Source organism: Suncus etruscus, chromosome 14, assembly GCF_024139225.1.
Source record: "Suncus etruscus isolate mSunEtr1 chromosome 14, mSunEtr1.pri.cur, whole genome shotgun sequence".
Taxonomy (NCBI): Eukaryota; Metazoa; Chordata; class Mammalia; order Eulipotyphla; family Soricidae; genus Suncus; species Suncus etruscus.
Window position 1 is genome coordinate 27,449,017 of NC_064861.1, and position 26,337 is coordinate 27,475,353.

The following is a 26,337-nucleotide window of genomic DNA, read 5'->3' on the forward strand; positions in this document are numbered from 1 at the left end:
TTTGGGCCACATCCGGTGATGTTTAGGGGTTACTCCTGGCTATGTGCTCAGAAATTGTGCCTGGCTTGGGGGACCATATGGGACTCCAGGGATTGAACCTAGGTTAGCGCATGTAAGGCAGACGTCCTACTGCTTGCGCCACTGCTCCGGCCCATACTTGAATTATTTTTTTTTTATATTAACGAAAAAGTATTTTAAAAAATGTTTTTTTTATTTTCTGATGTAAAAAAAAAAATTAAGTAAATGTCTTTAACCAGTTGTGGACCTGCATATTTGTATTTGTAAAAATACTTCAGCCTCGCAGACTGGTTGTTCCCAGTCCGCCATCTCCTGATGGCATCTCATGTTGCACCACTTGCTTTATATATATATATTTTTTTTTTGTTTTGTTTTCCACGTCTAAAAATTATGTGTGTCAAGTATAGTCAAGTGCATCTTTTGTTCTTTTTTTGGGGGGAGGGGGCACACCTGGCGGCACTCAGGTTATTCCTGGCTCTTTGCTCTGAAATTGAAATCACTCCTGGCTTGGGGGGGGGCATATGGGATGTTGGGAACAGAACCTGGGTCCACAGAACTCAGGTCCATCTTGTTTGGTCACGTGTCATGTCCTGCTGCTGTGTGATGGCTCCAGCCTCGATCAGGTGCATCTTAACAGAATAGAGTGAAAAATACAGTAAGTCCTGAGCATTGAAACAACAAAACCAAACAAAATATTAAGGTGTGGCAGGTCCCTTCTGCCAAAGAATCTAGGCAGAGAATTCTTTCTATGCTTCTGATAATTGTTCCTCGTCTGTGATAGCAAAGCTACATTCTGCCTCCCTCTTCACGGAGCCTCCTCAGTGTCCTTGTTTTTCTGTGCTGCTTTTACAAGGACATTAGGCATTGGATTTAGGGCTCACCCTAAATATAGGGTGATTTCATGAAATTGCATATGCAAAGAACCTCTATTTAAATGAGGTCACATTCTGAGCTTCTTGGTGGATATGAATACTTCATCCCATTACAGGTATAAAGGGAGTATTTAAATAATTTAAGATTCAAAAAGGGGTAGGAAACAGGATTAAGTGTCTAAACTTACTGGGCTGGAGAGATAGTACAGTGAGTAAGGTGGCTTGCCTTGCTTGTGGCTTAATCAAGTTTGATCCCTAGCATCCAATATGGTCCCCTGAGCCTGGTAGGAGTGATTCCTGACTCTCTGGATTGCCAAGCATGGCAAAAAAAAGCCCCCTAAATAATAAACAAAAAAACTAAACCTCAAAACTTTTTTGCAGTTTGCCTGAATTTTATTTTAAGCCACTATTCTGAATGCTCTCAGCAGTGCGCTCTAAATAGAAGTCTCCTATGAATAATTCTTTGCTAGACAGGTCCAAAGCATTGGCTGACCTGACCTTATTACCTTTTAGCAAGTTAGAATAGGTCCGGGGTAGCGAACAGGATTTTTATCCTCACTCAAAATGGCAAAATGCAATATGTGTTTCATATATTATTGTTAAAATTAGATGCTTTTGTGTGTTTGTCTGTTTTAGTAGGCCCCTGCGTAGTATGGCTCTCTGACTCTCACAGTTTAAAATTTTGGCTCTTTGTGTCGAACTTGTTTGCCACCCCTGGAATAGGTTAACTCTGGAATTTCAAATCGGACTCTCATTGATTTCAAATAATTTGAGGGCTAAAATATGAAGATTCTATGATACTTTAAATTATAAAAATTCACATAGATAAATAGTATAGTATAATGATTAAGAACAAGGGCTTGGGGAAGGGGCCCAGAAAAATAGCGGGAGGAAATAGTGCAGTGGGTAGGGAACTTGCTTTGTGCTGTTGACCCCACTTTGTCCCTCCTTGCTGGTCAATTCCTGCAAGAAGAAATCCCTAAGCATATCCCTTTATTCAGGGAGTAAGTTCTGAGCACTACTATGTGTGGGACCACCCTACAAAAACAGAAGCAAAAACAACAAACCAAAAAAGAACAAGGACTTTGCAAGCTACACTTTTCTGAGTCATATCTTTAAATACTGTCGCTGCTAGGGGGGCTCTGGGTAAAAGAAAAGCTTTAGGCATTTGTGAATCTCTTTCAAAAGAAAGGTTTATAAAAATAGTATCAATACGGGCCGGAGAGATAGCATGGAGGTAGGGCATTTGCCTTTCATGCAGAAGGTCATCGGTTCGAATCCCGGCGTCCCATATGGTCCCCCATGCATGCCAGGAGCAATTTCTGAGCATGGAGCCAGGAAAAACCCCTGAGCACTGCCGGGTGTGACCCAAAAACCACAAAAAAAAAAAAAAAAAAAATAGTATCAATACACGTAAAATATACAGAATGGCATAGCCTATTATTACTACGCATTCAATGTTAGGTTGTAATGATTTATTCATCATCATCATCATTACCCCTTCATCAGTTTCTTCAGGAGAGTGAAACTCATTACCTGGTAGGTTCATTACTCCTTTGTTTTTAATAGTGAGAATGAATTTGTACTTAGAGATTTTAGACTCCCATTCTACATTCTAAGCTTTAGGAAAGATAAGATTGTTAAGAAGTTGGGTAGTAGTAGATATAACTGGTTCCTGGTTTTAATAAGACATTTGTAATTACATAGTGATGTGTAGAGCTTCCCTCTAAAACTCTTCTAATGATGGGTTTGGGGAGCTACAGGATGTGGCTTCTTCGTAGAGTACTTGCATGAAACCCTGAATTCAATTTCCAGTCCACCGGTCCCTTGAGCAATACCCAGTGACAGGTGAGACTCCTGAATACCGATGGGTATTGAAATCAAACAGGGAAAAAGAAAGGCAAAAGCACAAGAAAAATAAAACAGCAAACCAAACCAAAATACTTATTCATTGTACAGCGGTCAGATTGCCCTTTCTATTATAGGATGAAACATTTTATTATACTCTACAAAGGAACTTACATAACTTAATTTTGTTTTCATTTTTCTGTTTTTAGATTTTTTGGACCACACTTGGAGGAGCTTAGGGCTCTGGGATAACTTGGTGATACCTTCCTTATGGGGTGCTGGGAATAGAGCTTGCTTTGGCTACATGCAAAGCTAGCTCCTTGCAGGAAGTATAAGTTCTCCAGACCTACATATAACTTTGAAGTTGTTTTTCAGTTCAGTAACTTGTGCTTTAGCAGCCATTTCAGGAGGTATAATTATCTACTAAAGGTTTGTTGTGGAATACAGATTTTATACCCTTTGGTTTATTATTATTATTTTGCCACACTCAGTGGTGCTCTGGACTTAAAGATCCTGGCTGCGCTAAGGGATTACTTTTGGTGTGGTTTAAGGACCATATAGGATGCCATAATTGATTATGTGCAAGGCAGATGCCCTACCACTATACTATTGTTCTGACCTCTGGGTTCTTGTTTTTTGGGTCACTCCTGTGGGGCTTATGTGGTATTGCTGATGGTATTCTGCTTTCAAGACCATGTACTGCCAGGGAAAACCTTGGTCTCCCACATGCAAATAGAAGATAGCCTACTTTATTTTTATTATTTTTTTTTATTTTGGGTCACACCCAGCAGCGCTCAGGGGTTATTCCTGGCTCTATGCTTAGAAATCGCTCCTGGCAGGCTCGGGGAACCATATGGGATGCTGGGACTCGAACCACTGACCTTCTGCATGAAAGGCAAACAAACGCCTTATCTCCATGCTATCTCTCCGGCCCCAGAAGTACAATTTTTAAGTGTTGCCTACTGAGTTACCTCCCTCTCCATGGCTTTTATTGTAATTCCTGCATGTAACTTGTAAGACAACTACTTCTTTTTTTTTTTTTTTTTTTGGTTTTTGGGCCACACCCAGCAGCGCTCAGGGGTTACTCCTGGCAGGCGTGGGGGACCATAAGGGATGCCAGGATTCGGACCACCTTTGGTCCTTGGTTGTCTGCTTGCAAGGCCCTACTGCTGTGCTATCTCTCTGGCCCCAACTTGAAAGATTTCTTTGCAAACCACACTGAATGATAATACTCCTTTGCTTACTTGAATCCTGTTGAACAGAATGCTACAATGTAGCTTACTGAGCTTATGAAAAGATTTCGTGGTAGATAACTAGAATTTACAGCACATGATGTTACTGAATACTAAATACTTTGACAGATAGGTTTTTCCTTCTCTCTCCAGCCTATTTGCTTTTGTCCTGTCTTCTCATGTTCTCCCTTTGTTGTTGTCAGGTGTTGCACACATCTGGCTGTTGGTGCTTGCATATTTTATTATTTTGGTTTTTGGACCACACCCAGCATCACTCTGGGGTTACTCCTGGCTCTGTGCTCAGGAATAATCGCTCCTGGCAGGCTTAGGGGACCATATGGGATGCCATAGATCAGGGGTGGCGAATAAGTTCGAACAAAAAGCCAAAATTTTAAACTGTGAGAGTCAGAGAGCCACACTACGCAGGGACTTGCCAAAACAGACAAACACACAAAAGCATCTAATTTTAACAATAATATATGAAACACATACTGCATTTTGCCATTTTGAGTGAGGGTAAAAATCCTTTTTGCCACCCCTGCCATGGATTGAATCCAGGTCCGTCCCGGTAGGCTATGCCCTACTTTGTTATCACTCTGGCCCCCAGTGCTTGCATATTTTACCTGTGCTTACTTGGCTGTAGTGCAGAGAGGGCTGCACTCCTTCCATTGTTCTTGGGCCCTTCCCCTTTGCTGGGGCTATACTCTTTAGTTGTGCTTAAGTACTTTCTGGTTATGTAGTGTTTACTGGAGGCTGCTGCTGTGTTGTTAACATGCAGGTGCTTGCCAGGGACTGAACTTTCTAGCTGAGATGCTCACACTTTTTTAAAAAAATGGTGCTGGGAGACATGCTAGGAACGAGTGGAGGGAGGATAACATTGGTGGTGGGAATGCCCTTCATTTATTGTCACTATGTATCGTAAATAATTCTATGTAAATGAACTTCAGTCACAATAAAAAAAAAAAAGAAAAAAGAAATGGTGCTCACAGGGCTGGAGCGATATCGCAGCAGTAGGGCATTTGCCTTGCACGCGGCTGACCCAGGACAGGCCTTGGTTCTATCCCCCAGTGTTTCATTTGGGTCCCCCAAGCCAGGAGCGCATAGCCATAGCCTGAGCATCACCGCATGTGGCCCATAAACCAGAAAAAAAAAAAAAAGGTGCTCACAAGGAATAAAGCATCTTTTATTGTTGGGGATCAGAGATAGCAGAATAACCAGATGCATTCTTGAGCATGTGGTAGCATTGGGGGGTTGAACTCAGCATCTTAACGCTTGCAAGTCAGATGTTCTAAGTCACTGAACTTGTTTGCTAGTCATTTTGCCATTTATTAGGCAAAGATGAGATAGGAAATTGGTTTTCTACCACCCCCTTGTATTATTTCACCTGTATAGGTGTTTTTTCTTTATATAAGGAGATCTAGGCTTAGTTACACGGAAGAAGTTCAGGTCATAGCTGCAGAATGGTGGAGTTGATACTGAATGTTAACCTTCCTGGTTCTGTTACCTGCACTTCCCCAGCATGTGCTATTACCTGTCTAAATCAGAAACCTCAGACAACTGACATTTATACACTGAATAAGTGCAGTCTTAAGCTCATTTGACACTTTTTTTTTTTATTTTTTATTTTTGGGCCACACCCGGCGTTGCTCAGGGGTTACTCCTGACTATCTGCTCAGAAATAGCTCCTGGCAGGCACAGGGGACCATGTGGGACACCGGGATTCGAACCAACCACCTTTGGTCCTGGATCGGCTGCTTGCAAGCAAACGCTGCTGTGCTATCTCTCCAGGCCCCATTTGACACTTTAAACTGGAAATGGTTCCTTGTTTCTGAGTGCATGCTGAAAAAAGTGCTGAGTGCTCTGAGTTTGCTGTTTGTTTGCTTGCACTTGGATCCTGTTGAGGAAATTGGATTATTTGAATGGGTCCAGTCTCTAAAGATACATACCGTCAAATTCAACGTGAAATACTTCCATTCCTTCCCATTTTATTAATTATATGGTTCTTATACAGGTTAGCCGTCTTAACTGAAACCCTTCTGAGGTTTTGCCTATAATTAGGTCACAGAAAGATTTTCATACAGGTACTTTTCAAAATGTACTTCAGTCTTTTTTCATGGCTATAGATGTGGGAAATTAATGCAATATTTGGGATGGTTGTTTTGGATCACCCTCAGCTGCACTCGGGATTTATTTCTGTACTCAGGGATCACTCCTGGCAGTGCTGCTCACGGGATCATATGTGGTGCTGTGGATCAAACTCTCATGTATCCAACTCCTAATAGAATTTTTTTCCTTCCCAGATTAACTGCTGAAGTACTGATCGAGTTCTGCGTTTCTTCAATGAGGAACTACAGGCTGATCTTCTGCCATAATCTCAAACAGCCATAAATGACAAAAAAATGCTTGCTCAGTGAGGGTAGCAGGTGCAGAAGCCGTTTTTTAAACTTAGGTGTTTAAGTACTCAAAGGTAAGTCTCTCTTTTTTTTTTTTTAAACATCATTATCCCAGGCTGAATAAATCCAGAGACTCAGGGTTTACCTTACTGCTATTTATTAACTTGAGGTTTTGTAATTATTAGCTGGCAGATTGTGTGAATGGAATGAAGAATGTCTAAAAATAATGTAAATAGATGACATTTTGCTGTTCCAAAGTTACTTTCCACTGTTTCTGTTAAGTTAGATGGATTGCCTTTTTTTATATTGTGACTTTTATTTTGTTTCAGTGGTTTAGTATGTATGGACCTAATTTTTGTAAAGCAAGAATTTTTAGTAGATTTATCTTTGTGCTGTTAGCTTTTTTTTTTTTTTTTGTGGTTTTTGGGTCACACCCGGCAGTGCTCAGGGGTTATTCCTGGCTCCAGGCTCAGAAATTGCTCCTGGCAGGCACGAGGACCATACCGGATTCGAACTGATGACCTCCTGCATGAGAGGCAAACACCTTACCTCCATGCTATCTCTCCGGCCCCTGTGCTGTTATCTTTCTATTGTATTGTGAAAGGAATTTTCTTTTGGGAGATGTTAAGAGGCCTTTTATTTCATTATCAGCTTTTGTAAAATGAGGACTCAGTGGCTATTCTTGTTGCTTTGTTGGGTTTACTCTTGAGTAGTGCTCGGGGGTTGAAATCTGGGCTTCTCACATGCTCTGCAGTCATATTTAGTCTTGAGTTTTTTTTTCTGGCCTTGTGTTGTTTCTGGTTTTTTTTCTGGATACTTTGGCTCTGTTCTCAGGAGTCACTCCTGGTGGGCTTGGTGGACCATAGGATTGCTGAGAGTGGACCTGAGTCAGCCACTTGCAAGGCTAGCACCCTATGCAATGTATATCTCTCAGGTCCATAAGCAAGATAGTTTTTTTTTTTTTTTTTTTTTTTTTTTTTTTTTTTGTCTTTTTGGGTCACACCCGGCGGTGCTCAGGGGTTACTCCTGGCTATCTGCTCAGAAATAGCTCCTGGCAGGCACGGGGGACCATATGGGACACCGGGATTCGAACCAACCACCTTTGGTCCTGGATCGGCTGCTTGCAAGGCAAACGCCGCTGTGCTATCTCTCCGGGCCCAAGCAAGATAGTTTTAATGAACAAAATTAAGTTAGATAGGGGCTGGAGCGGTGGCACAAGCAGTAAGGCATCTATCTGCCTTGCCCGGGCTAGCTTAGTATGAACAGCGGCGTCCCATATGGTCCCCCAAGCCAGGAGCGATTTCTGAGCGCATGTCCCTGAGCGTCATCGGTGTGGCCCAAAAACAAAACAAAGAAATTAACTTAGATAGACATGAAGGGAGATAAAGAGAACCAGTATATGTTCAAGTGAGAACATGGGTCTCTCCAGAGTGGAAAAGCAAGCAAGCAAAGATATGTGTCTAAAGGAGAACATAGGCTTGAGAGAGCAAGCCTAAAAATAGTTTCTTTTTTTGGTTTTTGGGCCATACCCGGTGGTGCTCAGGGGGTGCTCAGGGGTTACTCCTGGCTGTCTGCTCCTGGCAGACACGGGGGACCATATGGGACACCGGGATTCGAACCAACCACCTTTGGGTCCTGGATCCGGCTGCTTACAAGGCAAACGTCACTGTGCTCTCTCTCCGGGCCCTAAAAATAGTTTCTTATCTAAATGAATAGAAAATGAAATTTTCTGGTCCCATTTTCATCACAATATCTCAAAGACAAAAATTCTTCTAAACCAGATCGGAAAATCTTTGGAGTAATTTTGCAATACTAATAGGACCAATAAGAACATTCTTATTGAAAGTTGATACCTATGATCATTTTTCTTTGTGTATATGAATATATTATGTATATATACTATGGCTGCTCTGTCATGTAGAAATTCTTAATCTTAATCTTTTTGTTTTTGGTTTTTGGGTCACACCAGCACACGCTCAGGGGCCACTCCTGGCTCTACTCTCAGAAATCGCCCCTGGCAGGCTCGGGAGACCATATGGATGTCAGGATTTGATTCACTGTCCTTCTGCACGTAAGGCAGATGCCTTACCTCCATGCTATCTCTCCGGCCCCATCATTTTTTTTTTCCCATCTTAATCTTATTCTTACTGTGTATCATTTATTAAAAAAAAAAAATGGGGCCAGAGAGATAGCACAGTGGTAGAGAGTTTGCCTTGCACACTGCCAATCCAGGATGGATGGTGGTAAAATTCCCAGCATCCCATATGGTCCCCCAAGTCTGTCGAGTGATTTCTGAACAGATAGCCAGGAGTAACCCCTGAGCACAGCAGGGTGTGGCCCAAACCCCCCCCCCCCAAATTATCGCCTGTTTTGTTTATTTTAGATGCTTATGAATTGAGTTTGTTTGTTGTTTTATTTTTCTTGGTTTTTGGGCCACACCCGGCAGTGCTCAGGCGTTACTTCCTGGCTATCTGCTCAGAAATCGCTCCTGCAGGCATGGGGGACCATATGCTACCAACCACCTTTAGGTCCTGGATAGGATGCTTGCAAGGCAAACTCCACTGTGCTATCTCTCCAGCCCCATGAATTGAGTTTTGATAAAATTTTTGTAGCAGAGTTCATACATTGGGTTTGGCTTTTTAACTCTCATTAATAAGCTTGACTAATAAAGATCTTATTTGGGTTTTGGGACCACATTTAGTGTTGCTTACAGGGTTATTCCTGACTCTACTTGAGAGTTGTGCCTGTTTGGTGCTTGAAATGGACTTGGTCTGCCGTTTGCCTGGCAATTCAGTCAAGCTCTTCTTAGAGCCTTATTTTCCCCTTTGTTGTTATTTACTAACATTTAATGATTAGTTTTGCCACTGTTTAATGGATAAGCAAATATAAAAGGAGCCACTCACAAATAACTACATATTAGGGAAACTGATTGATGGTATTGAGCTTTACTATTGGAAACTGATATGGGCCTGATCACATTTGATTACATATTTAATAGATAAAAGCATTCAGGGTGTAAAACATTTTTTCTAATGTATTTGGTCTGTTGCCACCTCTGTTAATCATTCCAGCTGTTTTCCTTTTTTCTCATTTTTTGTTTTGTCTTTCATTTGGCAGAAAAGACAGCTTTGATTTCTGGCTGCAAAAAAGATATGAGGAAGAGCTCCTCCCCTTCCTTGAGTAACTGCAACTCCGTTCTTGCTAACAAAATATTTGGAATTCCACTTGATGAGCTGCAGCAGGGAGGACATCCAGACAATGAGGTTCCGTTCATAGTCCGCCACGTTGTGGACTATATTGAGGAACATGGTATACATTTCCTTATTTCTAGGGCTAGTCTTTGTTTTATAAATACAACTTTTTGTCTCCTTTTTGCCTTATATATTTTTTTCTCATACAGGAAGTCCAGTACAGTGAGGAAAGAAAATAGAAATTCTTAATTTAAAATTGTGGCTTAGAAAAGTCCAGGCTAGAGCATTTTTAAATCGTATGGGGGTGTGTGTGATAACATTTATAATAGATATGAACTCGGGTGGGGGTAAAAGAAAATAAACTCTGATATGTTGCATTTCTGGTATTTAGTGCCAAAACTACTCCAGAAAAACAGATATTTCAAGCTGGTTGCAGAATGAGCTAAGTATATGATTAAGTAGTTAGAGTTGCAGTTTGTTGAATTTTTGCCTTGAATTAATGTAGGAGGTCTGGAGCAACAAGGACTTTTTCAAGTCAATGGAAATGCTGAGACAGTGGAGTGGCTTCGGCAGAGATACGACAGTGGAGAAGAGGTGGATTTGGTTAAGGAAGCAGATGTTCCCTCAGCTATTAGTCTCCTTAGGTTTTTCCTTCAAGAACTTCCTGAACCTGTTATCCCAGGCAGTTTTCATATTCACTTGATGCAGCTTTCTCAAGGTAATACAATTTGATTCTTAATCAGTCCTTTAATATTTCTTTCAAAGCCCTTGCTCTTTTAGAAATCTTGATATGTAAATAATAATCACATAAGTTTTCTTATATTCTCACATATGTACGTAGACTTGGAGTTGTATCTTGTGATTCAGCTTCTTAGCTGCCTGTGGCATTATTTACTTCTTCTGGTGTTAATGGTGGTTTTAACCTAAGGCAATGGTCCTCAAACGTTTTAAATGGGGCCAGTTCACTGTCCCTCAGACCATTGGAGGGTGGACTGTAGTTTAAAAAAAATATGAACGATAGTGGCCCATGAGCTGTAGTTTGAGAGGAGGGACCGGTACACTTTTCACACCTGCACCTTGCGGTCCCGGTATAGTTGGCAGCTAAGCAGGACTGGCATCCGGGCAAAAACATCCCATGGGCCAGACCAGCCAAGGTAAATTTACCTCAGTAGGCTGCATGTGGCCTGTGGGCCATAGATTGAGGACTCCTGACCTAAGATGTAAGAGGAGAAGACAAAGGAAATAGAGTAGGGGAGTAGGAAAGAAGGAATCGAACTGATCCTTCTCGGGCAAATGCCTTACTGCTGTGGTATTTCTCCAGCTCCATCGCTGAGGACTTTTATACCTGTTTTGATAAATTTTCTGAGCAGAAATCAGAAAACTTCTATTCAGGTTTGGGATGTGTCTTGTTTTTGGACATCTCACTAAAAGAAATAAAAAAAATTGAACATCAGATTCTAAGTCAAATTAAAACGTCGATTTGTCCTTGTTTCTACCCTGCCTGCCTTTTATTTTACTTTATTTTTTTGGTTTTTGGACCACACCCAGTGGCTCTCAGGGGTTACTCCTGGCTCTGCTCAGAAATTGCTCCTGGCAGGCTTTGGGGACTATATGGGATGCCAGGAATTGAACTCAGTTCTGTCCTGGGTCAGCCTCGTGCAAGGCAAACACCCTGATGCTGTGTTATCTTTCCGGCCCATATACCCAGCATTTTAAATTTTAATGCTCATGCCTTATAAATGTGTTAGATTTGCATTGTGTTGCAGAGGTGGCCAAACTCATGCCATGTTCATATGAATGCTTTTTTTTTTTTTTTTTTTTTTTGGTTTGGCCACACTGAACTGTTCCACGCTACCTCCTGGTTGTGCATAAGGATCACTCTGGTTGTTTCAGGGGACCATATAGGGTGTTAAGGATTGAATCCTGGTCAACCACATGCAAGGAAAACACTGTTTTGCACTCTGCAATTGCTCTGGCACCCATGACTAGTAGTCCTTTTACCAAGATTTATTTTTTTGGTAAATAATAATTACATGTAAATCATAATTACAGAAGTTTTCTTATATTCTTATTTATTACATAAACTTGGAAGTTGTATCTTCTGGTTCAACTTCTTAGTTGCCTGTGGCACTATTTACTGGTGTTAATGGTCTTAGCCTAAGACAGAGGTCTGAAACTTTTTCTTTTCATTTCAATGTTTTAATTTTTATTGTTGCTTTACATAGAGTTTCTATAAAATTTTAATGTTTGGGCCCGGAATGATAGCTCAGTGGTAAGGCATTTGCATTGTACATGGCTGACCCAGGACCGACTATTGTTCAATTTCCGGCATTCCATATGGTTCTCCGAGCCTGCTAGTAGTAACCCCAGAGCATGACCAGGTGTGGCCCAAAAACACCAAAAAGAAAAAATGACCAAAAAGTAGAATCATGGGGGCCAGAGCAGTGGCTCAAGCAGTGGGGCGTTTGCCTTGCATGCACTAACCTAGGACGGACCACGATTCGATCCTCTGGCATCCCATAAGGACCCCAAGTCAGGAACGATTTCTGAGCACATAGCCAGGAGTAACCCCTGAGCGTCACCGGGTGTGGCCCCTCCAAAAAAGTAGAAACATAATCAAGAAAAAAATTGTTAATTAAAACAGACCTATAGGTCACTGAGCTCTTCTGTATAACAGATGTTTGGAAGCATACAAAAGAACATGGATGTGTAGTAGGTTACATTTTAGGAAAGAAATAAAAACGTGAAATATGAAGTAAACAGCTTTGATAAAAACACCAAAGAACTAGTTTCATTTTTCATTAGCCAGTTCACCCTGTATGCTTGACTTTTATCCTCCCCTTCTCTTCTAGAAACTATTAAGTTGTTGTTACAGCTCCAGGTTTTTTTGTGTTTTATTTATCTTTTAAATTTTATTTCATTGAAATCATTGTGGTCTAATTCAACCATAGTTGGATTTCATATATGTAGTGAATCAGGGCCATTCCACTACCAGTGTTGACCTCCTTCCACCATTATTCCTAGAGTGCATCCTATACCACCATCCTTTGCCCCCTGACCTGCCAGTATAACAGCCCATTTAAATTTCGATTGTTAAAGTTTAGGTCTCTTGATTCTACTGTTGTTGATTTTGGTCTGGATATTTAGTTCTGTCTCTACCAGTGTACCTGAGACCACTTGGCCCCTGGCTCATGGCCCCATCCCCATCCTTTCTTTTTTTCTTTCTTCTTAATTTTATAGAAAAACGCAGAAATATGAGGTAAAACAAAGTAATTCATGTCCCAAGATTCTATGAAAAAGATGGGAGTCTATTTAATAAGACTTAAAAAAAAGGGGGGTGGTGTAGTTTTTTTTTTTTTTTTTTTTTTTTTTTTTTGCAAATGCACAGCAAAAGTTGGGGAAAATAGAAAGGAAAAACCTTTGGCCTAAAAACAGGGTTTCCCTACCAATGAAACATCTTGCCATAAGACTAATTACAGGCGCTGGGTATACTAAGTTGTGTAACCCTTAAGTCTTCATTCATGGTTGAGTAAAAGTTTTTTTCAATCACTGTTGTTGCAGTTTAATTTCTGTGATTAGAGATCTTGGTTTTACACAGATCGTATGTTGAACTCAGGTTATCATGGAGTGTCTTGGTTTCATCGCACCATTGGGTGGCGATATAGGGAACCCGGCCCTGAAAGCAAGCTGTTGCTGTTTCCAAGTCACCAGGGTGTCATATGAACCCACTGGAGCAAGTCCATGCCAGGGCACCATTAGGGCCTTCCCCATCCTGGGGCTGGTGCAGAAAACTGCTGGTTCCAAAGATGGGATCCAAGGTCCAGGGTGAACCCGAATGGCTAGTTCACTATGAAAATGTTCAGGGTGAAAGGCCCTCCTGCAATCTAAAATTAATCAGTTCCTATTTGTATTAAAAAAGAACTTTTTTCTGTACATAAGATTTTCCCATTTTAATGTGTCTAAGCGAAAAGAACACTGCCACACGGTACTAGTGGTGCATATGGAGATAGAAATAGCAAGCTAAACAATTCCTATAACTTGGTTGTAACATGAACTCAGAATTCAAGAGAAACTTATCTACTAAAGTTCCCTACAAACACAATCCAAAAAAGGGATGGGAAAAACTATATCTACATAAAGAAAATACACAATAAGAACTATACTGATTAAGGAAATAAATCTAAAGAAATATATGAAGGAAATAGTCTGGGAGGGGGGATAAAATCTGGAGCACAGGGCTGGAGAGATAGCATGGAGGTAAGGCGTTTGCCTTTCATGCAGAAGGTCATCGGTTCGAATCCCGGCGTCCCATATGGTCCCCCGTGCCTGCCGGGAGCAATTTCTGAGCATGGAGCCAGGAGTGGCCCCTGAGCACTGCCGGGTGTGACCCAAAAACCACAAAAAAAAAAAAAAAATCTGGAGCACAGCCTCAGTTGCGACATGGTTTTGTGGAGTCTGAAAAATGGCTCCCAACAGTCACATATCAGGAAATATCTTAAGCTGAGGGTCTCTAAAAAGTCGAATCCAGTAGTGAGCAACGTCCACAATGAAGGGAAGTTGGAGAAAAGTGCCTGCCAAGAGCAAATCAGCAGCAGTGGTGGTGGCAGCTTCTTCTTGGGCCTAGACAAGGCAGGCTGGGAAGCTGTCCTTTGGAAGCTGGCTGCCAGCTGGTTGGGGTGGGAGGTGGGAGGAACATTCTGGTTCCTGAGGAGTTAAGAACTGAGAGTAAAAAGGGATAAATAGGGAGAAATAACAGATCAGGGATGAGAGAGTGAAAGGATAGAAAAGGATTTGTAAAATGGTAAGCAGGGGAGGGGGGAAAGGAAGAGCTATATATAACAAGAAGGACTGTATACAACATAGACAGTATGTAAAATACAGACGGACATTAGACATACATAGGTGTGGCCAACACTCACACACACACACACACACACACACATAGACAGACAGACAACCTATTTCCATAGGTTGCAGATGAAAAACTGACCCAGGCCTGGTGGAATGAGTCAGGGCTTAAAAAATATAAAGCTGGGGGCCGAAGAGATAGCACAGTGGTAGGGCGTTTGCCTTGCACGTATCCAACCCTTGGACGGACCACGGTTGATTACCAGCATCCCTGGTACCCTGAGCCTGCCAGAAGCAATTTCTGAGTGCAGAGCCAGAGGTAACCCCTAAGGCTACTGGGTGTGACCCCCCCCCCAAACAACAACAAAATGAAGCCAGTAAGTTAGATGAAAAGGTTTTCTATTTTTTAGGCAAATTATTGGTGAGGGTAAACCTTGCCAAAGAAAGGCTCCCTGGGTTAGATTGTGCATAGAGCATACTTAAAACAATCATAATTTTCGAGTCAAGAATACATAGCAATGGTAATGAGCACTGTAAAAGGAGTCTACACCACAAAGTATTGTCTTGAGCATCTGGGTCCCTTTCCTGAAAGCAAACAAATCATGGGCATTATGATATAATAGTAAACTATCTTGAATTGAAAATAAATTGCAAAAACATAATGAGTGCTATAGCAAGAGTCTATGGCATGCAGTTGCCTATTCCAATGGTATCTGCAGACATAAATATTAGATTAGCAGGCATAATTAAATGGAAAGTGAATAGAATAGCTTATTTGTCAAGACATCTTAATGAGCACTGTATTTTGAGTCTAATATAAATAGCATTGTAATGTGAAACTAGGGTGACTAATCTAAATATCCAAGAACTGTAAACAGAAAGATTAAAGTTATAAACATTAAAATTAAGACATTAAGACATTCTCATAGTGAGAGTCCATGGCTTCCAAATGTATTCTGCACCTGTTTGTATGGATAAAAGCAGTGCCTGCCTTGCCTGCGCTAGCCTTGGACGGACCGTGGTTCGATCCCCCTGTGTCCCATATGGTCCCCCAAAGCCAGGAGCAACTTCTGAGCACATAGCCAGGAGTAACCCCTGAGCGTTACCGGGTGTGGCCCAAAATCCAAAAAAAAAAAAAAAAAAAAGAATATTATTATAAACATTTACAAAGAACAGTTGATTTAACACCTATTCAATTTAAACAGCTGTATCTTGCTGCAGGTCTCTGAAGTATAGAAAACAATATAAGGCATTATGTTTCTCCCAGTTTCTTCTCCCTATACTCTGGGACCAATGGTGTTCGAGATAACTACCATTTAGACTGTTGCGTTTCTTCGTGCAGTTATTCTAAATACCACATAATAAGCGATATTCTGTATTTATTTTTCTTCTTCAGCTTCATTTAACATATCTTGTTCCATCCATGTTGCTGCAAATTGCATGATTGTATCATTTCTTACCGCTATGTGGTATCCCATTGTGTATATGTACCACATCTTCATGATCCTCTCATCTGTTGTTGAACATCTAGGTTGGTTCCAAGTCTTAGCTGTTGTACAAGTGCTGAAATGAATAGCGGTGTGCATACATTCTTTTGGACGAATGCTTTTCTGTCTGGGGGATAGATAGCTACTCAAAAGGGGAATTGCTGGATCATATGGCAGCTCAATTTTGAGTTCAGTGAGAATGCTCCTTTGTGTTTTCCATATGGGTTGGATCAGGAATCATTCCCACCTGCAGTGGAAGTTCCATTCTCACCACATTCCCGCCAACAGAAATTTTTGATATGTTTTATCCTCAGTGGTGTAAGTTGATATCTCATTGTTGTCTTGATTTGGATTTCCCTAATAATAAGTGATGATGAACATTATTTCATGTGTCTGTTGGCCATCTGTTGGTCTTCCTTAGGGAAGTGTCTTTTCCTCTCCCCATTTTTTGATGGGATTTGAGGTTTTGTGGAGTTAACCTTTGTGAGTACTTCGTACATCTAAGATATCAAACCTTTATCTGATGTGTTGATTGCAAAATTTTTCTCCCATTCAGTTAGCTGCCTTCTAATTTTAGCCCTATTTTTTTTTTTTTTTTGCCATGCTGAAACTTTTTAGTTTAATGTAGTCCCATTTACTTAGGTTTGATGTTATAGCTCTTGCCATTGGCATCCTATCATCGAAGACTTCTTTGAATTTTAAGTCTTGGAGTGTTCTGTCTGTTTTTCTCAGTAAACATTGTGGATTTGGGTTAATCTCAAGGTCTTTAATCCACTATGAATTGACTTGTGTAAGGTGTGAGATACGGATCAATCTTTAATTCTATACACGTGGTTATCCAATTGTTCAGCACAATTTGTTGAAGAGACTGTCTGTCCTCAAACTTTTTAAATGGGTCCAGTTCACTTTCCCTCAGACCAATAGAGGCTGGACTATAGTTTAAAAATACTATGAATGCTTTGGGGGTATTTCTGGCTTTGCCCTCAGGAATTACTCCCGTCTGTGCTTAGGGGAGGCCATGTAGGATGCTGCAATTCAAACCTGTGTTGGTTGCATGCAAGGCAAACACCCTGCCTGCTCTGGCCCCTTTATCAAGGTTTTAAAAAAATTAAGAACCTGAAGGAAGGTGCTAGAGGCCATTGTTTGCCGCCTGCCAGAGGCCAAGGCACAACTGAGGTTTTTCTGGAGACTGGGTGTAATGGGGGAACAGGCAGGGTAGGGAAGCCAGTGGCCTTACAGCCACTTTCGAGGCAGAGAGGGAGAGAGAGTGAAAGATCTGAGTTTGGGACCAGGGCAAGGATTCAATCAGATAAAGAACCAGGGAAGAGGGATAGACAGGAGAAGCAACAGGGCAGTCCAACAGTTTATCCAACGAAGCCATCTGGGAAATGCAGCTATAGTCCAGGAAAACCTGCCAGCAGCAGTAGCAGCAGCAGGGATTCCTCCCCTCCACCAATCGAGCTGGGGGTATACATATACACCCCTCAACTGCCTCTAAGTGACAGTTACCAGGGGGCCACTTTAAAGGGACAGACCCTTTTTATGACAGTTATGGTAGTGCAACCCAAGAGAAGGAGCTACTTACACAAGATTACTTTGTATAATGAAAACATAGTAAACGTAGGGATTCACCTTGAAAATAGAAACAAGGGCCCGGAGAGATAGCACAGCGGTGTTTGCCTTGCAAGCAGCCGATCCAGGACCAAAGGTGGTTGGTTCAAATCCCGGTGTCCCATATGGTCCCCCGTTCCTGCCAGGAGCTATTTCTGAGCAGACAGCCAGGAGTAACCCCTGAGCACCGCCGGGTATGGCTCAAAAACCAAAAACCAAAAAACAAAACAAAACAAAACAAAACAAAAAAAAAACAAAAACAAAGATCAGTTCAGAAGAGAACCAAGGAGAAGTGGAATTCCTTTTTGTTTAGTTCTAATTGTGCTGACTTTCTTTGTTCCTTTTAGGATATGAGGAGAAGAAAGTCTCTACAGTTTGTCTGTGAAAAAGTTTCACGATATTAAATTGTTTCTCTTACTTGCTTACTAGTAGTTGTTGTTGACTGGCATTGGCCGGTGAGTGCATTTTACATCGTATAGTAGGCACTAATTTGGAAACAGGTACAGTCACGTAATGAGATGTGATGAAAATTTGAAAAATAAACTAGAGAATCAGTGCCAGTGAGTAATGGTGAAGGAAAACATCCTCCAGCAATCGAGGGCTTGAGTTCCTTCTCTAACTTTTCTTTTCCACTTAATAGGTGAAATGTAAATCCCTAAGGCATTTGGTCTCAAGTAGAGGAAGTAAAGAGGTTTGGAATTGTTACAGTAAAAAGATAATGTGGGTGGACTAATGTGAACCTGGCAAAATATCTGAGCTTTGCTTTTTAACTTCATTAAAAATACACCTGTCATTATGTTTTATAGATGATAATAACGAAGATGAATTTGGAAGAAAGTTGAGGTTCCTCTTGCAACAGCTTCCACCTGTTAATTACAGTTTGTTAAAGTTTCTGTGTAGATTTTTAGCCAATGTAGCTTCACATCATGAAGAAATTTGGTCTGCAAACTCTTTGGCTGCTGTCTTTGGTCCAGATGTCTTCCAGTAAGATGTTTTCCTTAAAATTCTGTTTACTTAATTGAATTTGTGAAATAGAATCACAAGTATAGTATTATAACAATATAGCCCAGGGGTCAGAGGTTACTTCATGAGCCATTTTTTTTTTAAATAGTATGATTAATTCTTTTAGCATTTTGTAAACAGGGTGCAAATTAGGGCTAGGCTTTACAGATGGGAAAACTAAGGTACAGAATGATGACATAAATTGCTCAGGTTTATAAAATGACTCATTGGTTGTCCTTTATGATTACTGTGATTGATTTAAGCATGCTGAATTCAATCTGGACCTTTATTCTTAGCATTTACACAGATGTGGAAGATTTGAAAGAACAAGAAATAGTGAGCAGGATAATGGCTGGACTTCTGGAAAATTACTATGAGTTTTTTGAGAACGAAGAGGAAGATTTTTCATCTAATGATTTGAGTTCAATTACTGAACAGGTGAGAATAAAATATTCTACTTGGAGGGCTTTTTCTTTTAAATACTACATTTAAAAATTTTGGCGAAACACGAAATTTTAAATTGCTGAACTGGAAGCAGTTCTTTTAGTTTAATTTATGTAGTCAAAGGTGAAAGCTACATCATGTATTGCTATTTTTTCTAAACTGCTCTTTGTCTCTTCACTTGAAAATAAGAAAAAGACATTGTAATTAGACTATATATTATAGTCTTTTTCCCTTACATTATCTCATTGATTTGTTTGGTAAGAATAATGTTATTTTTGCAAAGACATTGCAATATAAAGTTGGCACAAAAATAGAATTTCAAAATAGTGGTGCAGTCAATGTCATTAATGGGAATAATAGGAAATTAATAGTGTAGGTTATAGTTAGTACTTTAGCACTGTGACTAATATGAAAATTGTCTTCTCAGACTTCATTTTATTTTGCTTGTATAGCTATGCCTTGAAGTAGGGGATTCCAGAAACTTTTTTTCTTTATAAGGTGAGACTCTTGATGCTGAATGATTGTAATTTAAAGCCACATAATTTCTGACTCCTCAGGTTCAAAACGCATTTGTAATTTTTAATTCTTTGTATAGATTTTATTTTATATTTAAGAGATATTTTCCAGGCAAACATTTTCTAAGTTAAAAACTTATGAGTTTAGCTGTATTTGGGGTATGGAGTAGAAAACTTTTTTTTAACGAAACAATTAATTCACCAGTATAAAGAACAAACTTAGTAGTGCTGCTCTTACCTGTGCCTGCCCTCTCCTGTTTGGTTTTTAAATCTGTTTTTCCAGGACTTTGTTTTTGTTTTTTTGTTATTGGGCTACACCTGGATGATCAGGGCTTACTCCTGGCTCTGCCCTCAGGGATCAGTTCTTGCAGGACTCAGGGGACTTTGGGGTTGCCAGGGTTGGATGTGCAAGGCAAGCAGCATATCCATTTAAGCATGTTTCATTTAAGCAAATGTAAATAATCTCTTTCTCAATGACTTTTACCTTTTTTTTTTTAATGATCCCCCCCCCCCCCCCCCCCGCCTGCTCTCAACGCCTCCCAATTGCTTCCAGCCTTGGAAAACAAAAAAACCTGCCTTTTTACTTTTTGGGGAAGGTTGGGGACCACACCTGGCTATGCTCAGGCATTACTCTTTTTTTTTTTCTTTTGGGGCCACACCTGTTGTCGCTCAGGGGTTAGTTACTCCTGGCTATATGCTTAGAAATCGCTCCTGGCTTAGGGGACCATATGGGATGCTGGGGGATCAAACCACTGTTCATCCTAGGTTAGCACCCTACCACTTTCGCCACCGCTCCAGCCCCTCAAGCATTACTCTTGTCTCTGCATTCAGATATTACTCCTGGAGAAGCTTGGGAAACCATATATGGTACCAGGAATTGAACCTAGGTTAGCCATGTGCAAGACAAGCACCATCCCTCTTTAAAAATAAAATTTTAAAAACCCAATCTTGCTAAGGAATCTTGTTGTTGTAGGCTTCTTATCCACTGTACTATCTCTGGCCCCTCTCAGTTTTTTTTTTTTTTTTTTTTTTGGTTTTTGGGCCACACCTGGCGGTGCTCAGGGGTTACTCCTGGCTGTCTGCTCAGAAATAGCTCCTGGCAGGCACGGGGGGCCATATGGGACACCGGGATTCGAACCAACCACCTTTGGTCCTGGATCGGCTGCTTGCAAGGCAAACACCGCTGTGCTCTCTCTCCGGCCCCCCCCTCTGAGTTTTTTAACAGGAAAATGGCATACCATGCACAGTTTTGTTTTTAAAAAACATGACCAAATTTTATTTATTTATTTTTGGGGCCACATCTAACTGCTTGGATTACTCCTGGCTTTGAGTTCAGAAAGTTTTCTCCTGGCAGGCTCAGGGGACCTTTTAGGATGCAAGGATTGAATCTGGGTTGGCTGTGTGCAAGACAGATGCCTTAGTATCTCTACAGTTTTCTCTATAGTTTTCTTTGTTTCTTTGACCATCTACACCTGGCAGCTCAGGGCTTATTCCTGTCTCATTGCTCAGGGATCATTCCTGGCAGGATTTTAAGGACCATGTAAGATGGATGCTGAGGATTGAATCTGGTTTGGCCAACCTGCTGGACTATCTTTGCAGCCCTGTTTTTTCCTTTTTATTTTAAATAAAACATAATTCATCAATAACATAATAAAATTTATCATTTTAGTAAAATAATTAAATCATTTACTTATACATTAATATTTCTTAAAGGTCTTATTGAAGTATATTTACTTATACATTTATATATATTTGTTATTTATATTGTTTAATATAATTTTATATGTCTCCTTAGTTCACTATTATATGGATATAATTTGATTTATACTACCAATCTTTACTTGAAAAGGTTACAGTCCAGACTTTCTGTTTATTTGTTTGCTTTTGGGCCACACTGGGCAGTGCTCAGGATTTACTTATTCCTGGCTACTCCCTCGGGAATGATTTCAAGCAGGCACTTAGGATAGGAAGGGATAGGATGCTGGGGATCTAACTTGAGTTTGTCTCATGCAATTCAAACCCCCTCCATGCTGTGCTATCACTCCAGCCCTTGAGGTCTTTTTCTTTTTTTCTTTTTTTTAGTTCTTTGACATTTTTTGTGTGTGCTAGAGTTTGAATTCAGGCCTCAAAAATTGAAACTCCCTAATCTATATCAATTCTATCTTTTCCTATCTCTTGTTTTTGGGCCATACTCACTGGCCATCCAGTGCCACCTAGTGGCAGTGCTCAGGAATTATTTTTGGTGATGCCTAAGGAACCATATGGGGGATGCTATAAAGTCCGGTCTGCCTCTAGCAAGGCAAGAGCCCTACCTGCTGTACTATTGCTCCAGCCCTTTCTTCCCTTTCCCCAATCTGTTTTCTGGTGTAATTATAGTGACTTCCCCCTTTCACTCTAAAATATATCTAGGAGGGCCGGAGCAATAGCATAGCAGTAGCGCATTTGCCTTGCACGCAGCCAATGCTAGACTCCTGTTAGATTCCTGCCATTTCATATGGTCCCCCAGCCTGCCAGGAGTAAATCCTGAGCACTGCTGGGAAAAACTGCAAAAAAGAAACAAAACAATATATTTAGGTATAAATAGGTTTAGGTAAAATTTATTATCTTATGGGGGCCAGAGCAAAAACACAGTGTGTAGGGCATTTATTTGCCTGGCACATGGCCGACCCTGTTCGATCCTCGGCATCCCATATGGCCCCCTGAGTCTGCCAAGAGTGATTCCTAAGCGCAGAACCAGGCCCCTGAGTACTGCCAGGGTATGGGCCCCCCCCCAAAAAAATCACAGGATTTATTAACACCGTTTCCCTTTATTTGCTATTATAAAGTGGCATCTTTTGGAGGCCAGAGAGATAGACAACAGTAGGGCATTTGCCTTGCAAGAGGCCAACCCAGGACCAGCGTTGGTTCGAATCCTGGCATCCCATATGGTCCTCCGTGCCTGCCAGGAGCGATTTTTGAGCCCACACGGAGCCAGGAGTAACCTCTGAGCGTAGCCGGGTGTGACCCAAAAACAAAACAAACAACAAAAAAAGTGGCATCTTTTAAAGATAATTTATCATAAAATGTTCACTTGTTCTTAAAATTGTGACACTTGTACTAACTAGGACTTTTATTAACTTTTCATTTTTATTTAAAATTTAAGTTGCTAGAGATTGAATTCAGGGCCTTATATATGTAAGACAAGTACTTCCCCAGGGTATGGCTTTTTATTTAAAATAATGTTTATATTGCTGTGAACTATATATTTTTATTTATATATAACAATTTATTTTATTTGTTTTTTGGCCACATCTGGTAGTTCTCAGTGCGCACTAACTCAGGGTTCATTTCTGGTTGGGCTCAGTGGATTGTATGCTGTGCCCTGCCTGTATAGAACCTGGTTCAATTGCATGCATGCTAAGTGTTTTCTAACTGTACTGTCTCTCAGTTTTCTATGAATACATTTGTTTGTTTGTTTTGGGTCAGGGATTACTCTTGGCTCTGTACTCAGAAATTGTCCCTGGTAGGCTTGGGGGTCCATATATATGAGATGCCGAGAATCAAACCACCTGTCCTGGGTTAGCTGCATGCAAGGCAAATGTCCTACTGCTGTGCTATCTCTCTGGCCCCAGAATACATGTTTTTAAAAATAGGGGGTTGAAGAGCCAGAGAGATAGTACAACAGGTCACACTGTCTTGCATATGGCCGACTGGGTTCTATCTCTGGCATCCATATAATCACCAAAGACACTCCAGAGTTATACCTGAGCACAGAACTAGGAGTTAAAGCCCTTGAAAGTTTTTCTTTCATTCAATATGTTAGTCTGTTTCTTTTCCCCACCTTTTCATTCTTTTTCAAGTATCTGGAACATAAGAAAACAATCAGATTGCAGTTTATAGTATGTAAATTCAGGATGGGAGATAAATGGGGAAGGAATGTGTGTATATATGTATATATGTATGTATTTAGCCAGAAATAGTAATTGATGGAACTTACAGTGGTACTGTTAAAATTTCCAACTTTCCTATTACTGTACATGCCTAAAAAACTTGGTTTAGTGACCTGCATTGAAGGTCAGTGGTAGAGTTTTTATGCTTTGCATATTTGAGGCCCTGGGTGTGAATGCAAGCACAGAAGAAACACAAACTTGGTTAAAGTGAAAAACTGACACATCTCTTCAAAATTATCCCACACCTCCTTTTTTTTGGCTCGGGAGCAACTCCCAGCTGGGGCCAGGGAGGGAAGGGTAGCTTTTAGCCTTGTAGTTTTTCCTTAAAACTTTATTGGCTTTGTTGTTTATCTTTTTGGGCCATACCTGGCTGTGCTCAGGTTTGCTCCTGGCTCTGTGCTCAAGTTCATTGTTGGTGGTTCTTGGGGGAACTATATGTGGGTTCTGTGGATTGAGGTAGGTTCGGCCACATGCAAAGCATACTATTCTCCAGCTTTTTAGTGACTTGTTTTGTTTTTGTTTCTGTGCCACAACCAGCAGTGCTCAGGGCTTGCTTTCTTCTGTTTTTGTATACTCATGGTGTAGTGCTCAGGGGACCATTATGGGATGCCATGGATTGAAGCTGTGATTAGCGATGTGCAAGCATTTTACCTGCTGTACTATTTCTCCATCCCCCTTTTAGTTATTTTTGATGCTTGTAAGAAATCTCATCTTCTAGAAACTCGGTGTGCCACCTCTCAAGTTATAGGTGTATTTTGTGGGAATATTTGCATACCTGACTTTACTTAGGGGATCACTCCTGGTGGCTATGGGAGGATCATATGTGGTGTTGGGGATTGAACCTGGGTCAGCTCTGTGCAAGGAGAGTACCCTATTTGCTGTACTGACTATTCCCCAATCACCTTTTAGTCCTTTTAGTAAAGGACTAAGGAAATAAGGTCTTTTTTTTTTTTTTTTTTTTTTCCTTTTTGGTTTTTGGCTCACACCCGGCAGTGCTCAGGGGCCTACTCCTGGCTCTATATTCAAAAATCACTCCTGGTAGGTTCGGGGGACCATATGGGATGCCGGGACTCGAACCACTGTCCTTCTGCATGCAAAGCAAATGCCCTACCTCCATGCTATCTCTCTGGCCCCAGGAGATAGGTTTTAAGGCTTAAGTTCATGCTTTGCATATGGCAGTCCTAAGTTCATTCCTGGTACTGAGCTGGCTTGGGTTTTGGACCCACCCACCAAAAACAAAAGGCCTGAGAAGTAATGCAAGGGCTTGTAGTGCCTACTGTACAAACTTATGGCCACAAGTCAAATCTCTGTGTCATTTATGGTCCTTCAGCACAATCAGGAGAGTGCTAAGTATTACTCAAAAACATATTTTGTTTATTTTCTAGGTTTTATAGACTTGTAAGAAAAAGGTGGTGCCAGTTTGCTTTATTTTATTTTTTTATTTTTTGGCCACATCCAGTGATGGTCAGGGGTTACTCCTGGCTGTGTGCTCAGAAATCACTCCTGACTTAGGGGACCATATGGGATGCCGGGAATCAAACCCAGGTCCGTCCTGGCCAGCTGAGTGCAAGGCGCAAATGACCTACTCCTGTGCTATCCAGCCCCTGCTCTTAATTTTTTTTTTTTTTTTTTTTTGGTTTTTGGGCCATACCCGGCATTGCTCAGGGGTTACTCCTGGCTGTCTGCTCAGAAATAGCTCCTGGCAGGCACAGGGGACCATATGGGACACTGGGATTCGAACCAACCACCTTTGGTCCTGGATTGGCTGCTTGCAAAGCAAACGCCGCTGTGCTATCTCTCCGGGCCCTACTCTTAATATTTTTATATTACTCCTGTAAAATCTTTCAGGATCTATCTTGATTTTTTTTTTTTGGTTTGTTTGTTTTTTTATCATATCTGGCTATTTTTGGTTGCATTTTTAAGTTGGCCTGACTTAAATTTCTTTTTTTTCTTTTCTTTTCTTTTTTTTTTTTTTTTTTTTTTTGGTTTTTCGGGCCACACCCGTTAGATGCTCAGGGGTTACTCCTGGCTACCCGCTCAGAAATTGCCCCTGGCTTGGGGGACCATATGGGACGCCGGGGGATCGAACCGTGGTCCTTTCCTTGGCTAGTGCTTGCAAGGCAGACACCTTACCTCTAGCGCCACCTCGCCGGCCCCTACCTGACTTAAATTTCTTACATTCATGTAAGAATGTAAAAAAAAAAAAAAGAATGTAGGTGAACCTACTTATTGTGGTATTGTTTTAATTTTTTTCATGATTTTGGTAATTAAAGGAGGAACTGTCTACTACTTAGTTTCATCCCAATAATCTCTGGCTTTAGAATCTTTTCTATAGAGTAGACCTTTTTATTGATAAGCATGTGAGAGATGACTGTTGATGATAATGAAGTATTTGAGAAATGACCTAGTCAGTGGCCATGTTCTTTATATGGGATCCTTAAATGAATGGAACCCAGTAGTGTGGTTTGAAGATATAGGTGATAATTATGTTTCTTTATACGTTTGAGAAGGCAGGTAGCAGCGTTCTCCACAAGCTGGAGTCTGGAGAGCAGGCATTTCACGAGGCCCTAGAGAGGGGAATTACAGCAGTCAAAGAAGGAAGAGATGTAAGTATGGATGAGGATTTATATAAGTGGAGTTGAAGCAGCTGCTGCACACTCACGGCAGATTTATAGTAATTAATGAAGCAGAATTATGTGTAGATGCTTTAGTCATGAAGAAGAGGATTTAGAAGAATTCTCACCCCCAGTTCCTTGGGGGCCACTTCAAGTGGTTTTGGGGGGCTGTGTCATGACAGGGATCTAATCCAGGAACCTTGCATATGCAAAGCATATGACCTGCTACTTGAGTCACAGTCACATTCCCAGCCAAGAACTTTCGAGGATATCTGTAGGATGAGAGAGAATGTTTTAATTTTAAACTCTTAAATGTTTATTCTTTTTTTTTT

At 40.9% G+C, this 26,337-nt stretch overlaps 1 protein-coding gene across 5 annotated transcripts in view; it reads left to right on the plus strand.

Moving 5' to 3' along the window:
• The window catches only part of FAM13B (family with sequence similarity 13 member B), an 84,912-nt gene that overhangs the window by 14,749 nt on the left and 43,826 nt on the right, over window positions 1-26,337 (plus strand). For all 5 annotated transcript variants that reach the window (XM_049785993.1, XM_049785996.1, XM_049785995.1 and 2 more), the window contains exons 2-6: window positions 6,271-6,437; window positions 9,481-9,672; window positions 10,060-10,272; window positions 18,307-18,484; window positions 18,799-18,940. In XM_049785993.1, coding sequence (XP_049641950.1) covers window positions 9,516-9,672; window positions 10,060-10,272; window positions 18,307-18,484; window positions 18,799-18,940 — 690 coding nt within the window. In that variant the 5' untranslated portion in view covers window positions 6,271-6,437; window positions 9,481-9,515. The remainder of the gene's footprint in view (window positions 1-6,270; window positions 6,438-9,480; window positions 9,673-10,059; window positions 10,273-18,306; window positions 18,485-18,798; window positions 18,941-26,337) is intronic.